Raw genomic sequence first — 17,690 nt, 5'->3', positions numbered from 1 at the left:
GAGGTTCTTCAGGAAGGAAGAGCTCGGCCTGGCCCACAACAGAAACTTCATGGAGACGGCAGGACAGGGATTTGGGGAGCTGGACCCACACAGGCAGCCACAGTCCAGATCACAAGGGGCCTTGATGGCTTTAGAAACGACAGTGGATTTTATCTAAGTTCATGTTGAAGCCACTTTAAGAGTAGTGGTGGTGACAGTTTGTTGTTTTAAAGCAGGGGAGTGAGGTGCTCTGGTTTGTATTTTTAGAAGACCACTCTGGCTGCTTGGTGGAGATAATAGACTGCAAGGTGGGAAGGAGACAAGAAAAAAAGCAGGGAGTCTTATTAGGGCTGGCGCCAAGGATGAAATATCCCTGCAGGCCATCCAGCATTCTTTTCTCCATGTGGATGCTCAAGAAAGACAGGATAGGGACATCTGGTGGCTCAGTGATTGAGCATCTGCCTTTGGCTCAGGTCATGATCCCGGGGTCCTGGGATCAAGTCCTGCATTGGCATGCCCACAGGAAGCCTGCTTCTCCCTCTGCCTGTGTCTCTGTGTCTCTCATGAATAAATAAGTAAAATCTTAAAAAAAAAAGAAAGTACAAGCCATGGGACAGATCTAGTCATAGGGAATAAGCCCTGGAGCAAGAACTGAGTAGTGTTAGCCCTGCATGAGAAGACAGCAGGCAGGGAGGTGAGGTCTCTGATGTCATCTGAGTACTCTTTGGAGGGGTAGAAATGGTTCATTTGTTCATAAAGGAAGAATTGCACGAGGGCCAGGGACAAAGTAGTCTCTCCATGACCCTCTTCCCCCTCAGCACTGCCCCATTTCTCCGTTCCCTTTATCATAATACTCTGCCTCCTTCCTCTTGTTCTCTCCTGAACCCATTCAACTACTTCCATCCCCATCACACCACTGAAACTGCTCTGAAGACCTCCATGTTGCCAAAGCCAACAGTACCTCAGTCCTCAGCTGACTCCACTGATCGGCAATATCTGACCGGACTGATTCCTCTCTCCCTCTGGAATCACTTATCCCCTGGGCTTTCCTGGTTTTCTCCTCCTCCCCTTGCTCCCCTATCCTCTCTGTTTCTGGGACCTCCTCCTCTCCTGACCTCTAAATGTAAAAGCCCCCAGGGCTAGGTCCCCAGACCTCTTCTCCATCTACACCCAGCATTTCCATGATCTCACTGAGCCCAGTGCCCTCCAATACTATCTGATGTCTGTCTCCCAGTTGCATATTGTCAGCCGGAACCTCATCCCTGAATCTGACTTCTTTACCCAACTCCTATTTGACATCTCCTCTCAGACATCCAACTGGCATCTCAGATTTAATACGTCCAGAATAAGACTCCTGATCTTCCTCCCCCAAAATGCTCCACCCTCAATCTTTCCCCAATTCAGTAAATGGTAACCACCTTTTTACACATAGTACATTACATGTTCGGTGTCTGTCTTCTCCAGCAGAGTATAGGCTCTGTGAGCTCAGGGGCTTTGATTTCTTCACCGCTCAATCACCGGGGCAGGAAGTATTTGGCAGAGTAGGAGCCACCTGTTGGATGGATAAAACACCTCTTCCAGGAAGCCTCCTCACTCCTTTAACCAGATGTTTCTCTCACCTCACAGAGCTATTGCCTCTCCTCAATGGCACAGTGCGCAGCTGCCACTGTGTGGTCATTTGCATGATTCTTTGGTTGACATCAGCCTCTACCATCAGTCAGCCCATAAACAACCGGAGGGCAGGTGCTATTCTGGTTTCAGTTACCAGGATCTAACTTGGAGCATGGCACACAGGAGCCCCTCGATAAGTAAAAATGATAATATTTTTAAATGGATAAACAGATAATACGGGCTATGGGTCCTCTCTCCAGAAAAATATGTTCATACAGCCACACACAGCATGTGCTGGGACTGCAGGTTAGGAATTCTTGGTCTTAATCCTTTCAGCCTGCCCTAACAAAATACCACAGACTGAGTGGCTTAAAAACAAGTTCTTGCTCACAGTTCTAGATGCTGGAAGACCAATCAGGGCACCTGCATGGCCGGGTCAGCTCACTGGCTGCACACTTACCATCCTGTCCTCACACGGAGAGAGGCTAGAGAGGTTTCTGGGATCTCTTTCCTGAAAGTGCTAACCTTATTCATGAGGACTCTGCCCTCAAGAATGAATCGCCTCTCAAAGGCCCCCACCTCCTCATACCACATCACCTTTGTGGGTTAGGATTTCAACATACGGATTTGGGAGATGGAGACCTCAGGCCCCTTGATATATTACAACAGGCTCAACTTACCCTGAAATCCAGAGATACTGTCCCCTCTCCTCTGTGTCCCTCGGCCACAGCACACAAGGAAGTAGATTCCTCAACAGAATGTTCTAATGAGTTGGAGATACTTGTGAATCCTCTCAGAACTGGCACAGACAACAAGCCTTATACACAAGACTGGGAGGAAGCACAGTGAGACCAAGGGCAAAAGGAGACCCAGAGAGAAGCCCTCCCACAGAACATTCTTGTCCTTTCTTCACCAAAAGAAAAATGACTCTGCTGGTGTCAGTTGTGTGGCCCATGACCCAATTCAATCTCATCAACTGGCAATAGCTGCCTTAGATGCACAACTACATAACCATCTCATTGATTTTATAATTACCACTGACAGAAACACATCTAGACAACCTCATGAACATACATTCATTTCTTCAGTAAATGTTAATTGAGCATCCACCATGTGTCTCATTCTGCAAGACAGTTTCATATGGGGGACTACTTAGCATACTACTTACCATGAGTATCGGGTGCTGGACTAAATAATAGCTCCAGCACTCAGCCTAGATACTCACTGCTGTCATAATTGGAGAGGTTCTTTACCTCAGTGTTCTTTACCTTGGTGTTCTATGAAGGTGACAGAAGGACCTGTTTGCAGAGACTGTCATTCACCTCCATAATGAGTACTCTATACCAAACCTATCTACCTACTGCCAACCACACAGAAGCAGCAGCAGGTGCTGGTGTGAGTCTCCAGCAAGTCCTCACTAGAGAGCTGATGGTAACCCCTGAACAGAGGAGCTAAGTGAGTAACTCTGGTTCAGGCTAGACTTCTTTTTCTGATCCTAGGGATCTTCATATATTTACATATTTTCTGGTTCTATCGCGTCTGTACTACAATAGTCACTTCCTTCCTTCAAGGTCCTTTTAAGTAATTACAGGACAATTCTTTAGTTGGGCTTACATGTTTGTTCAAAATGCAATCTTTTAAGTGCCAAGTCTTTATCGAAAGATTTCTGTAGAACAGGCTTCGCAAAGTACCTTCTTGTACTTCTTGTACCCCTGTTCTCCAAAATTTACTCAAGGCAAATGAGTACGACCTCCTTTTCCCTTAATGGTATGTATCTGGTATGTCCCAGGCTTCCAACCACTAGTAAATCCAAACCCATTACATTTATAGTAATCCCAAATCTTGATGATTTAAGCATACCTTCACCAAGTCCAGCTTTCTAAAAAAGCATTCTCCACCAAAAATTCCAGCAAAGCACCAGGGGGCGCTATTACAAGCTGAGTGTACTCAAGCCCCCACCAGCTCCTGAGTCCCATATAAGGTCATTTTCTACTTCAAAGTAGTGATGAAATGGGGGTTCACAGAGAATCAAAGCCTCAGGCTTCAGGCTTCATCATGCTCCAGCTTCAGTGCTCTGAGCCCAGCACTCAACCACTGAAACTCCATCCTTTGTCAGACTGCTGATCTCTACCCACCCAAGACCAGTTCCCTGCAAGGTTCCCACAGAGCCATGCTGAGCTCTGATGATGGTTCCTTCCTCTCTTTCCCAGAAGATGGGGCTTTCAAGAACGTGGGGGAGGTGGGGCCAGAGTATGCTGTGAGGGGACAGTCGTAGGAAGGCACCACTGTAACTGCCACCTGTGATTCCCCTAATTTCCACTCATCGTTCAGTCTGAGCTACTCAGCCACATGTCTCCCACTCGGGTGTCATCTTCTCTCAGGAACCTGTTTTTCTGTCATCTAGCAAGGACTGCTTTCAGGACTCCTAGGCCATCAGACAGGCCTGAACACAGATGAACCATATATGAAAACAGGGCTTCTCTGGCATCTTTCCCACAAGGCTCCCAACCTCTTGCAAAACAAGAGGTATGAATGGACATCTGTGTTCGGTGTTCCCGGACATTCTCTGAAGGGCAATAATTCCACAAACACTGCAGGACATCGAGGGGGTAGTGGGCAAAAGCACAAAGAGGATCTGACTCCACATGGAACATCACAATTTCTGATCCAGTCAAAAAATACCGTGCCACAAGTACCTGAATGGGCACTTTATTATTTAGGGAAGGCTAAATGCTAAATCAAGACTCACCAATAATTCTGTGACTTAAAGAAACACACCAGTTTGTCTCTGAGGATCAGTTCCACATTATTTCAAGTTAGACATGAGACTCTGCTCCATAGGGTCATTCAAGAATCCAGGCTGATGGCAGCTCTGCTATCTTCAATGGGTAGCTTCTGAGGGGGTCATTCTAGTCCTCAGCCATTCATCAGGAGGCAAGGTAGAAAAGGTAGGCACTGCCTACCCAGTGTTTCCCACATCAGCCCCTTACATTCCAATGGTGAGAACCTGGTCACATGACCACACCTTGCTGCAAAGGAATCTGAGAACTGTAGTCCCTGGCAGATCAGCCATATACCGGAGACAATGCTTTCTCTAGAACAAGGGACAGCAAATTATACCCCAAAGGTCAAACCCTCAAGTCCCCTTTGTTTTATAAAAGTTTTTACTGGAGCACAGCCATATATTCATTTCCATATTGCCTATGACTGCTTTCCAGTTACAAACGAAGGGTTGAGCAGTTACGGCAAAGGCCTTACGGCATGCAAAGCCTGAAGCATTTATTTGGCCCTTTATAGAAAACATTTGCCAGTCCCTTCTTCAGGAAAAACAAAACAAAACAAAACCATGCATTCAGTGGGACATCTAGCAGTCTACACTTTCAAAATTTATCTCGGAAACTGTTATAAAGATACATAGACAAAAATATTCCTTCAAGCAGTTTTGTCATACCAAAAGACTAAAAACAACTTAAAAAGGACTGTGAAATTATGGGCCATGCATACCACAGAATACAATATAACCTTTGAAAAGAATGAGGAAGTTCAACATGTACTGATTAGAAAATATCCAACTATTTTAACTTTAAAAAGTAAAATGAAGGGACACCTGGGTGGCTCAGCATTTCAGTGTCTGCCTTGGGCTTGGGGCGTGATCCTGGAGTCCCAGGATCGAGTCCGACATCGGGCTCCCTGCATGGGGCCTGCTTCTCCCTCTGCCTGTCTCTGCCTCTCTCTCTCTCTGGTGTCTCTCATGTGTCTCTCATGAATAAATAAATAAAATCTTTAAAGAAAAAAAAAGTAAAATGAAGAACAATGTTTAGAATGTTACTACTTGTGGGGGAAAAAAAAAAGCCACAACAGAAATTCACGTATAAAACCTATATGCTAACATGGACATAAAAATTCCTGGAAGAACACAGAAGAAACTGAAGACAGATTGTTTCTGGAGAGAGAAATCTGAAAATTAAAATACAGGACTTCTTACCATATACTTTTCTATATTTTAACTATATACAATATGCATGTACCACCTATTTTTAAAATAATTAATTTGGAATGCCTGGGTGGCTCAGTGGTTGAGTGTCTGCCTTTGACTCAGGTTGTGATCCCAAGGTCCTGGGTTCGAGTCCTGAATCAGGCTCCCCACAGGTAGCCTGCTTCAGCCTCTGTCTCTGCCTCTCTCTGTGTGTCTATCATGAATAAATAAAATCTCTAAAAAAAATAAATACATAAAATAAAATAACTAATTAAAAATTACTCAGAAAACCACATACACAAAACAGTTCACCTTTACTTCCATTGCTAACCAACCCCTCTTCTGAAAGACATAATCCTTCTTACAAGCCACGGTAGCATCTCCAATCAGATATAGTCAGTTCTACTGCACTGTGAGCCGTTTTGCATTGTGGTATCCCCACCTGCCCCCACTCTATCATATATCAGATTCTCAGAGATACTTCATTTCTCTTATTTTCATAGTCAACTCGCAAATTCTATTTTAGTCAACTGCTTTTCTTAAAAGTTCCTCTTTCCAAACAGACAAGCATTTATCGGTATTTCTTCAGTTCTCTCACACATGTTGAGTATAAAGAGAAGCAACTCTGACCTCAAACAACAATTAAGCACAGAAAGATAAAAGTACAGTTCCTGATAAACAACTTTTCAAGAAAAATCTTGCAAGGGAACCTACCTTTAGGTTAAAACTGATGGCAATCCAACTCACACGGGCTGAAGAGGAAAAGGAATCCACTGGTTTATGTAACTGGGATGTTCCAAAGTTGTGGCTGGCTTGAAGCAACAGAAAGATCCAGGCACTCAGAAATGCCTTTAGAGCTCTTGCTCTGCTCTCAGTTCTGCTGGGCTGCCTTCTGCAATGGAGCCCTTTAGCAGCAGTCGGCCTGGGCACCATAAGCCCCAAACTCCCAGGCCCTCCCAGGCCCCTAGTTTAGCATTCCTCATAGAGAATTTTTTTGGTCTTTAAATGTCAATACAGCAAATCCAGAGAATTCTGTGACAGGTCATTCTTAGACTTGTGCAGGGATGGGCTCCAAGCCTGGCCCAGCTTAAGCCATATGCCTTAAAATACAGGCCACCAGGACTATATGAAATGTGCAAAGAGTTCCCAAAAGGAGCTATAGGAGTGGGGAGTGGTAGGTAGAAAAAAACCAAATGTCCTCTTTTGCTTCTACCTACTCAAGATTGTGACCACTAGACATTTTAACAAGCTTAAAACTATAAACCTTGCTCCCTACACTGGCTAGAAGGAAGGGGTTTTCAATTACAAAACAAGTTGGCTGCAAAGCTCAAACTCCTACACACACATTGTCTGATTCATCTGTACTAGACACAATTATGAATACCAGATTGGAAACCTGCTCATAAATTGGCAAAAAAAAAAAAAAAAGACCCAACAAAAATGCAATTTGTAAATCAGATTACAATCAGATTGTAAGAAACAATCAGAAAGTCAGAAACTTTCTACTCAAGACAAAGTATTTCCATAGTACAGCCTGCCAAAATTTATCTTCATTTTAGCCACATGCTTTTTAAATGACCACCTAAAAGTCAACAAAGATATGCAAGTACGAGGTCTATAATTAGATCTAAATTATAAAATAACTTAAGAGGTTGTGTTTGTATTCCTCTTACCAAGGTTCATTCACTTTCTCCCAGAATCCTCCCTGGTTAGCTGAACCAAATGGATACATGACATTTCCTTTGATTGATTCTTTAGTAATGATTGCAATTGTCCCTCCATAGCACATGGCAGAGGATCTACATTAACTGAAAGTTTCTCATAAGCGAAACTCATCTAAGATCAAAACCCTGGACATCCTTGCTTTCAAAAATTGCTCATTTCTGAAATTGCTCTACTGTTACAGTAGAATCGTGGAGACATATATGAGAGTTAACATTATAAGCTGGTTTAATGCCAAATGTCTTTTACTTGGAATTATACTATGAAAGACAAATTTCCAAAACATCTTCAAGAAGGAAGACTGATACATGTACTTTTTTTTTAAAGATTTTATTTATTTAGGGACACCTGAGTGGCTCAGCAGTTGAGCATCTGCCTTTGGCTCGGGGCATGATCCCAGAGTCCCGTGATCAAGTCCTACATCAGGCTCCCTGCATGGAGCCTTCCTCTTCCTTTGCCTGTGTCTCTGCCTCTCTCTGTGTCTCTCATGAATAAATAAATAACATCTTTAAAAAAAAAAAGATGTTATTGATTTATTTGAGAGACTGAGGGAGAGCATGAGCAGGGAGGCAGGGTGGAGGGAGAAGCAAACTCCTCATTGAGCAGAGAGCCCAACTTGGGGCTCAATCCCAGGACCCTGAGATCATGATCTAAGTCAAAGGCAGATGCTCAACCAACTGAGCCATCAGGCACCCTGATACTGATACATGTATTTTTTTTTTTTTTTTTTTTACCGGGGCTGGGGACTGCGCCTGCGCGGCCGGCCCGGCCCCTGATACATGTATTTTAAAACAATGGTTCCTGTCTACAAGTGAAGTATTCCTGGGTATCTCAGGAAAGGTGACATAAATATCTTCAAAACAAAATTACTTTTAAACCAATTTTATTTAAAAACATATATAAATTAGGCCAAATAACACTCAAACCTGAGAGGGCTGCAATCTTTTCTTAAGAACATAATAGTCCAAAAAGACTAATACTTATTGCTGATTCAGCTCACAGTACCAGCCCCCTTTAAGCAGCAGCACAATCACTAGCAAACATTTTATGGGCACCTTTTAGGGGCATAAGGGATTCACAGAGCAATGAGCCACAGCCTTGCCCTCAAGGAGCTTACAGTGTAGCTGGAAAGAAACAAAACATCCAGAACAAAGTCCACACATCTATCTTAACAAAAGGAATTACTGGCATAAGTCATCACATGTTTTTAACAAATGAATATTGGAATATCTTAACAAATATGCACTACATCAAGTTTCAACATGACGTATCAAAAAAAATGTGTTGTTATTGTTGTTGTTGTTTACTCATGTTTCAACTCAACTGAATTAAAAGAGGAAAATATAATTCCAAGCCAAATGTACCATAGTGTTTGCTGTCCCAAATGAAGGGATGAACTGTTAGTGTCCTAGAATTTCTCCACGGTTCTCCATCCAGATGTCAAGTTCAGTAGTTCTGACTGCCAAACCGATGTACAAATTCAGATAGGGAGTAGACAGCTCCCCATCCTACCTCAGGATCCATACTGATAAAATCATTCAGGTTCATTTTGGAATCTAAAAAATTTATGAAAGAAATGTCCATTGAAAATACAATAAAAACATCCAGAAGACCAAAAGTAGGGGAAATTACTCAAATGGAGAAGCGTTCAATATCACTTCTGTAGTAGTCTTGTCTCAAACACTTAACTCAATCTAATCATGACAAAACATCACAAAAACCGAAACCGAGGGACACTCTACAAAATAGCTGACCAGTACTCTTCAAAAGTGTAAAAGTTATAAAAGAACAGAAAAAGAAAAAAAATTGTTACAGGGGACTGAGACAGGACAACAGCATGTAATATCCTGGGGTAGATTCTGGACCAGAACAAAGAAATTAGTGGGAAAACTTGTGAAACTTAAGTAAGATCTGTAAGTCAACAGTACTGGATCAATATTTTTATATCAAGTACATCATTTCCTTGGTTCAGAATTACACTATGGTTATGAAAAATTCAACATCAGCAGACAGAATCTGAGTAAAAGGTATATGGAAACACTACAGTTTTTTAGCAAATTTTTTAGAAGTCCAAAATTATTTCAAAATAAAAACTTAAATGAAAAATGCATAAAGGAGGGCACTTGATGTAATAAGCACTGAGTGTTATATGCAACTGTTGAATATTTAAGCTCTACCTCTGAAACTAATAACACATTATATATTAATTAACTGATTTTTTTAATTAACTGATTTTAAATAAAATTTTAAAAAACAAAAAATGCATGAATAATCAAACTACCAATTTATTGGATTCAACTACAAAATTATAGGAAATTCAGAGGCTACAAAAGAGACACAATCAGCAAAATCCAGACTGTTTCTCCCAGATCCAGTTTCTTCAACAAATAAATTGTAAGAAAAAAAAGAGTTGGGCAAGGAACCTATATATTAAAAAAGACTCTTAAGAGACATAACCAAACACAATGTAGGGATCTCAATTGGACGCTGATTCAGATAAACACACTGTATAATAAAAGATATGGGGGCAGCTGACTGTCTCAGTCAGTAGAGCATGCAGCTCTTGATCCTAGGGTTATGAGTTAAAGCCCCATGCTAGATATAGAGATTACTAAAAAATCTTAAAGAAAAACAAAACAAAAAGATGATGACTTTATGACTTTATAACTGTGAATCTGAACACTGGCTAGATATATGATGATTTTAAAGAATTATTAAATTTTTTAGCTGTAATAATGGTACAATGATATTTTTTTATTTTTTATTGTTTTTTAAAGATTTTATTTATTTATTCATGAGAGACACAGAGAGAGAGAGAGAGAGGCAGAGACACAGGCAGAGGGAAAAGCAGGCTCCATGAAGGGAGCCCGATGTCGGACTCGATCCCAGGTCCCCAGGATCACATCCCAGGCTGAAGGCTGCACTAAACCACTGAGCCACCTGGGCTGCCCTGATCATATTTTTTTTTAAAAAAGAAAGCCTTATATTTTAGAGATCCATACTGAAATATTGAAAGTTGAAATGACATAGTATCTGGTATTAGCTTCAAAATAATAAGAGAAGGGCAAAAGTGAATGGAATACAAATCGATTGGCCATGAACTGATAACTTCAAATTTGGTCTGATATACTATTTTGTCTAGTCTGGTATATGATTTCAATTCTCCACACTAAAAAAAAAAAAAAATGTGTGACGAAATAATGGCCAAATGTTTACAAATTTGATGAAAACTATAAATCCACCAATCTATGGATCTAACACACTTCAAGTGGACTAAGCCTAAAGGAAACTACATGACAGTCCATCATAACTGAAACGCTAAAAACCTTTAAAAATACTGAAAGGGGAACACAGAGAAACAAATACGAGATCAGAACCCACGCAAGCAGAAAACAAAGGAGAGACGCCTTTAAACAACTAAAGGTAGAAACACATAAATCTAGTATAGGTTACCCCACAACTCCCTCTCTCAAAAGTGAAGGTAAGCTCTTAGGATGTAGAAAACTAGAAACAGGGTTGCTAAACCCCCTGTAACAAAAAAGCTAGATAATCAACAAACACAGAACTTTTGCTAAGGTGCAGGATTACCACATAACCAGAAATAAGGGGAAGACAGCCACCTGTCAAGAAATATGGGGTGGAAGCTCTTGCTAACCTGGGTAGGTGCCAGACTCCACATAGGCCAGTAAGTCTGTGAAAATTTCTAACAAACTGCTTTAAAAGGAAATCCCAACTTCTGAAATACAACATTTGTTTTCTAAGACGTTCCCTCTCTTTTTTTTGTTTTCTAAGACTTTTTAATGTAATTAAATAAAAGATGATTACTATATGCAGCCATTTACTATCTAAAAAGATCAATGTATTAAGAACAAAATAAAAAAATGTTTTTAAAGGTCAAGGTATAACAAATAGACATCTGTCTCTAATTTCCCCCATGAGGCACTATAACATTTCTGTTTACCTAACACTGGTCTTCCAGCTTGGCTCAAATTAGCCAGTGTTACTATACATTTGGAAGTAAAAAAATGAGAAGTATATGCAGGCAAGAAAGGACTCAGAAAGAGAGAAGGGAATTTGGTGTACTCAAAAATTCAGCCCAAGACAGGAAATGTCTTTAAAAACTGACCCATTGGTGGCCAATGCTGGAACTGATTCTTCAGGGCAAGGTATTACAACTATAAATTTCAGTTTCCTTCTCATCGGGGTGGGGGCGGGGGGGGGAATCCTTTCTTTAAAATACACTAAATGCTGAATTGAAAATAGTGGTCATGCAGACACCTGGCCACCAAAATTATTAAACATATAACCCTAATGTCTGAAACATCAAATGTACTAAATTTCAAGCCCTAAGAGTCAATCCCACCACTGAATGCAGGGGACAGAGGGAACTGCCCTTTTTTTTTTTTTTTTTTAAGATTGTATTTATTTATTCATGAAAGACACACGGAGAGAGGCAGAGACATAAGGCAGAGGGAGAAGCAGGCTCCATGCAGAAACCCCAACGTGGAACTCAATCCTGGAACTCCAGGATCACGCCCTGAGCCAAAGGCAGACGCTCAACTGCTGAGCCACCCAGGCATCCCAGGAACTGCTTTTTTAACCTTATTTTTTATAAAACATTATGAATTAGCTAAAGGTAATTCTCACTTATCCTGATTTCAAATATATTCCTTGATAAACACGGGATTTGAAGTAATGAGTTTACTACATGAAAGAACATTATAGTGTGGTGAAATTATGAGATGGGAAACTCATGCTTGCTCCACACTTCAGAGGAGACTTCTTTTAGTTTCAATCTCAAGTTCAGGAGATCCCTGATGAACTAGCTACACACAGGGTAGAAACAGACACCACCATCTCCTCTCCCCATCCTGCCTAGCTATGCATCTGAGGCAAAGGGCCTAATCTTCATGCACCTCACTTTATGCATCTATCAAATGAGGAAAATAAAGCGTCCCTGAGCTGCAGTAAAAATTATATCAAACTAGTTTGAAAAGCGGCTGGCACCAAAGCCTGGCACAAAATAGCATCTACTGGGCGGTAGTCATCAAAACTGAAAGGAATGACTCAAAGAGGGGCCAGGCTGACAGGCTGGTGTTTACTGAGTGCTTGCTATGTGCTAGGCTCTGCGTTGGATGCTCATGTCTAAAAGAGAAATGGGAGTGGCTGAAGGCATGCTCTCCCAGACCACAACCTATATGGCAGGTTGCCTGAGATTAAAAGGAAGATCTACGATGCCCTCTAACCTAGAAGCTATCCCAATTCTAGCACTGAGGATAGCAAACAGCCTGGTAAGCCAAAAAGCAGCTCCAATACAAATGTTTAAACTCATGAGAGAGAGCTTCTCACAGAGAGCATTCCAAAATCAGTTTGAAAAAACAAAACAAAAAATAAAATAAAATCAGTTTGAATCCTCTTCCAGTGTTCAAATACACCAAATATATTTACTTTCTTCCTTGCTGAACTCCAAACACTACAGTCCTATTTTTCTGGCATGTTGTACATGTACAAAGCATTTTCACACAGAAGGTCCCATCCCCTGGGATGGGATGACCTCACCAAGAAACGGCAATGCTGCGAATTACTTAGAATCGTAAATAACATTTCAAACTCATGTGGAATGCCAAACGATGGTAATGCGGTGAAGAACTCTTTATCTACTTAAATCTCAGAAAATTATTAATTGGACTGATGCCTAAAAGCACATAAATGAGATGAGTGGTACAATAAAACCTGCTGGCTCTCACTTCCTTCTACTGTAGATTTTCTCACAGAGCCAGGGAAATGACATTTCACATACCACAAGAATGCCATAGGGACTTTGGCCCTAATGTGAAACTCCATAATAGCAAGGTGCTATGCAGACCTGAAGTGCAGTGTTCTAACAGTAGGCACACCTAACACCCTGGTGGTGTGCAAGTGTCATGGTTCTGCTCCTGAACACCTCTCCCCTCCCCTATGAGCTCTTCTGCTTTCCACTCCTGTTTTCTGTGCTTCAATTCCCAAATCTAACAAATGCGTACATCTGTGCTTGCTGCTACCTTCTTATGACTCAAGGAGTTTCATACAAAGAGTAACACATGATTTCTGTCCCTGGTTAAGGGGCACTGATCTGTACAGTGACCAGAAAGCTTTCTAAAAAGGCATTTGAGGCTCACCTCCAGTTTCAATACAGGGATATGATGGAGGAGGTTCTCTCCAGTTCCCACTGGAATCTTTCATGTGAGATCGGTCAGAAGCAAAGTTCTTCAGATACGAATCTGCACGGATCACTCTAAATTTCCTGCAGATAAAACAATATTTGCTCCCATTAGGAAGGTTCCACGTAAAATTCTCCTCGATTTTTAGACAGACTCATTTTCTATGACATACAAAAAAGTACCCAGACATTTTTGTACTATCAGTAATACACAAGTATGTATGCAGCTTTACCACCTGTTAAAGAAGCCACAAGAAAGGATCAGTTGAAATCCAACACTACACAGGCACAGAAATACATCTGGGTACCTTTATTTGCTCAGTTGTACATCAGGGGTAGAGGGCCTAATGTTCAGTTGCTGCCATCACAGATCTCTCAATGTTGCCATCATTAAAGCCACAACCCACAACTGCCCACCCACCCACATACACACGTATGAGAGAAATCCCCAAAATGGCTTTCAGAAAATGTTTGGGATCTCTTTTAAAAGAATGCCAAGCTTTTATATATTGGACAACCTCTAAAACCTTGAAACATTTTGAGTCTTCTATGTAGCACATCATTTTCAAATATCAACTCAATGGTGATACCAAAACAAGTCATCTTTGCAAAAAATGCCCCCCCCAAAAAAACAGAAAAGTTCCCTCATACACTCATACAAACTCTCTGCACAACTGTCAAGGTCTAACTTGAGAAAGTAGGTAAAGCCATTCTGAATCCCCTCACCTTCTAAACTGTGGATGGATGTCCTCATCAGACTTAAAGGCATCTTCCACGTAAGTGTCAAAAGGACAGGGAAATGGCAGGACAGTGTCAAGATCATATATGAAGCTCTGTCCTCCACTTGAAACATGAAGCAGGACAACATGGTAATCCTAGAAGTAAAAGTTGCTAAAGTTAACCAAATTACCTCATGATGGTGAATTCCAAGGTCACAATAATATACATACATATGTGTACGTATGTGTGTGTATATATATACACACACATATATATGTTAAACCATTAAAAATGATTACAAGATTAATATAGCCCTTCTCAAAATAGTAAAAAACAAAGCAAACACAAAGCCCTAAAAAAAGACTCAATGTCCAGTGACAGGGAACACTTAAGTAGTGAAGATGCTCATATGCATTAAATGCATACCCTTTGATGTAGCAATTTCACTTCTAGGAACCATTCCTACAGAAATAAACGGCAATATGCACATAAAAGTATATATACAAAGAAAATCTCTGCAGCACCATTTACAATAGTGAAAATTCAGAAACAATCAAAGTCCACCACAAGAGAAATAAAACCACAATGCAGCCACTAAAAAAAAAAAAAAAAAAAAAAAAAAAATTAGGTAAATTTATGTAGAAAATGGAAAAACAGGACATGTTACATAGTTGAATGGGAAAAGTAAATTCCAAAATATGTACTATTTAGTAAAAGCTTTATGTATGCAAAGACATACATGTGTATTCCAAAGAACACATACATCCATATGAATACAGAGAAAAAAGTATGCAAGGATATCCTCCAAATCATTAACAAAAAGGATTTCTCAGGCTAGCCTGGAATGTGAAAGGACTTTTAAATATTGTTCTTAAGTCAGCCAACCCCCACTCTGTAGCCATTAAGGGAGAGATGAAGACAGCTTCTCCTGTGCAGCTCAGCGTGATGCACCACACCCAGTCCCTGATGCTGGGCACTGCCCGACACCAGTTAATGGCTAGAAGGGAGGACATCAGGAAGATTATCAAGGGGCATGAGGGCAGTCTGATGCTCTGAGTCCCTCAGAAGGAAGGTGCTTTCACAGAGAACATGACTGGGAAATAAAAAGGCTCAATCACATCAGTACCACATTAGTAACACCACCTTATATTTCTACTATTTCAGAGCTTATAGAGCACTTTCTCTAATGTTGTTTCATCGACTCTATGATGATGGAGTGGAGGTGATTAATTAAGACTGGAGATGCTGTGCCATCAAAGCCCAAAGAGCTTCCTTTGGCTCCAATGCTACCTGAGTAAAGCAGAAATAGCATCAGAAATGAATGCTTATACCCTGCATTCCCCTTAATGCATGCTACCTTCCAGATAAAGTAAAAGCATCCTCCTTTCACTGGGTGTGTCCGTGTCTTTCCCGTCCTTCTGCAGCAAGCTTTCCACCTCTCCCCACATCCATCCCTTGCATGCTGGCTCTCCATGAGTCTCCCACTTCCTACTAGAAAGTCTCTGCCTTATCCAAAATCTGTTTCTCTCTTGACACTTTCTACCTCATTATTACAGTGGTTTCGACATGCCTACTCTCTATTACTTGTGGGAAATTGTTACTGAAATAAAGATGCAAAGATGATAAAGGTAGGTTCTGACCCTCGAGTTCATGGAGCAGACTGGGAACTAGTAAGGGCTACAGGACAGTGTGACAGTTGCAGAGAGCAGGTGGCTTCACGAGAGGGCACTGGGGTCAAACCTCAGCCTCTCCCCTTCCAGCCTGAGCTTCTTCCTTTATAAACTGAGATAAGTGTAGTATTTACCTCAGACTGTTGCTGGGACAATTACGGAGATTGTTAGTAAACACTTTTTTTTTTTGTAAATGCTTTTTAAAAGCCAACTCAGAAATGGAGGGGAGTGGGGCCCAAAAGCCAAGGAGAGTTTCACAGAGGAAAGGCTGCCACGGCTGAATCCCACCTGAGGAGAAAGTGTTCCAGGAAGATAGTACAACTTGCCAAAAATGCATATGTAATGAATATCCACAACCTCCCAGTTAGTTTAGGTCCATACCCTTAGATCCTAGATGGCTGGTGAAATGGACAGGGAAAGCAGTCCTCAACGTCATGTTGCCTTTATAGCACAGATGTGGAGTCAAGGAATCCAGATCAAGCAGCAGCCTCACTGAGCTGGGTTCAACGCCTGCCCAGATGCCAGGACGAGACCAAGCTGGGCTAGGGGGAGGGAACTCCACCTAGAAGGTGATCAGCTTCTTGGGACTGGGTGTCTCTATCCACTCAAGGTCCTCAATTCCTACCACAGGGCAGCAATGAGGCAAAGACACATCTGCTGGAGGGTGCTGGGAGACTTCTTGGAACAGGAGTCCCCACTCTGGGCTGCCATGAGATGCTGGGTAAGGGGGACATGACTACAGATCATTTCTCTAAAACGAGAAGAAAGACTATGACTCAAAGTCAGCTGAGTGGTTCAGCAACGGGGATGACTTCTAGGGCACACGGACAGTCTGCAATAGGGATTATGTAGCCATTGTTGCTAACAAGAAAAGCTAATGCTTCTTGAGTACCAGTACCAGATGCTGTACCAGGTACCAGGATAATGCCTTACACATATTATCTCACTTAATACTTACAATGCCACTGGTCAGAGGACACTGAAGAGAGAGGGTAAATAACATGTCCAGCTCACACTGCCACCAATGGGAGGACTGGGACTTAACCCCCAATTTGGGATTTGGGATTTAATGTTAGCATAGCAAATTACCTGCTGGTAAAGGAAGCAAGAACATGAGCTCTGTGAGGCCAGGGACTTTCATCTATATTATGCCTAGCATATGATAGGCACTCAATAAATACAGGTTAAATGAGTGAATGAATGAAGGCGATTTAAGTGATACTTACTTTAAGTAAGTATCAGAAACAAGATGTTCATTACATTATCACAAATGGAGTTTTTCTTTTATCTTCATGTTATTAGCATAGACAAGTATTCAAGGGGACAGGTTAAAGTAACACATACATGTGTAAAGGGCCCTAGCCTAAGATGCAGTCCTGCCACTAATCAGATAACTTTGAGCTTCTTGCTTTGTCTTCTGGGCTCGTTTCCTCACTTGAAAAATGAAAGGGTTGTAGTAGATCTGGGTTTTTTAAATGCTAGTCATGGTGACTCAGGAGTCTGCTAAAAATATTAACTCCTAAGTCCTTCTCTAAATCGATTAAATCAGAAACCTGTATTTTTAATATGATATCCAGATAATTCTAATGTGCAGCTGTACTAGATATTGCTAAAGTTCCTCCCACTGTTAAATGGATAATAGTCTAGGAGATCACAAATATATCTGCCCCATCAGCGATTTTAAATCTTTACGGAGTGCCTGGCTGGCTCAGTTGGTAGAGCATGTAACTCTTGATCTTGTGGTCATGAGTTTGAGCCCCACATTGGGCACAGAGCTCACTGAAAAAATAATAATTAAAAAATAAAATTTTTC

At 41.3% G+C, this 17,690-nt stretch overlaps 1 protein-coding gene and 1 long non-coding RNA gene across 9 annotated transcripts in view; one reads left to right on the top strand and one right to left on the bottom strand.

Annotated features, from left to right (window-relative positions):
* Window positions 1-17,690, bottom strand: part of NTAQ1 (N-terminal glutamine amidase 1) — a 226,724-nt gene that overhangs the window by 163,590 nt on the left and 45,444 nt on the right. For 6 of the 8 annotated variants that reach the window (XM_072774389.1, XM_072774390.1, XM_072774388.1 and 3 more), the window contains 2 exons: window positions 14,214-14,362; window positions 13,447-13,571 (listed from right to left, as the gene is read on the bottom strand). In XM_072774389.1, the coding sequence (XP_072630490.1) occupies window positions 13,447-13,571; window positions 14,214-14,362 (274 nt within the window). Of the gene's footprint in view, window positions 1-8,154; window positions 8,845-13,446; window positions 13,572-14,213; window positions 14,363-17,690 lie in introns of those variants that run through there. The other 2 variants (XM_072774391.1, XM_072774392.1) reach the window with 1 other exon arrangement.
* On the top strand, window positions 2,852-15,596 carry LOC140603799 (uncharacterized). The gene is made up of 2 exons (XR_012006780.1): window positions 2,852-3,045; window positions 15,372-15,596. It is a non-coding gene; the product is annotated as an uncharacterized lncRNA (long non-coding RNA).

This window comes from Canis lupus, chromosome 14, assembly GCF_048164855.1.
Source record: "Canis lupus baileyi chromosome 14, mCanLup2.hap1, whole genome shotgun sequence".
NCBI classification, from domain to species: domain Eukaryota; kingdom Metazoa; phylum Chordata; class Mammalia; order Carnivora; family Canidae; genus Canis; species Canis lupus.
The sequence above is the reverse complement of the archived record's forward strand: the minus strand, read 5'-3'. Positions and strand labels throughout refer to the sequence as shown.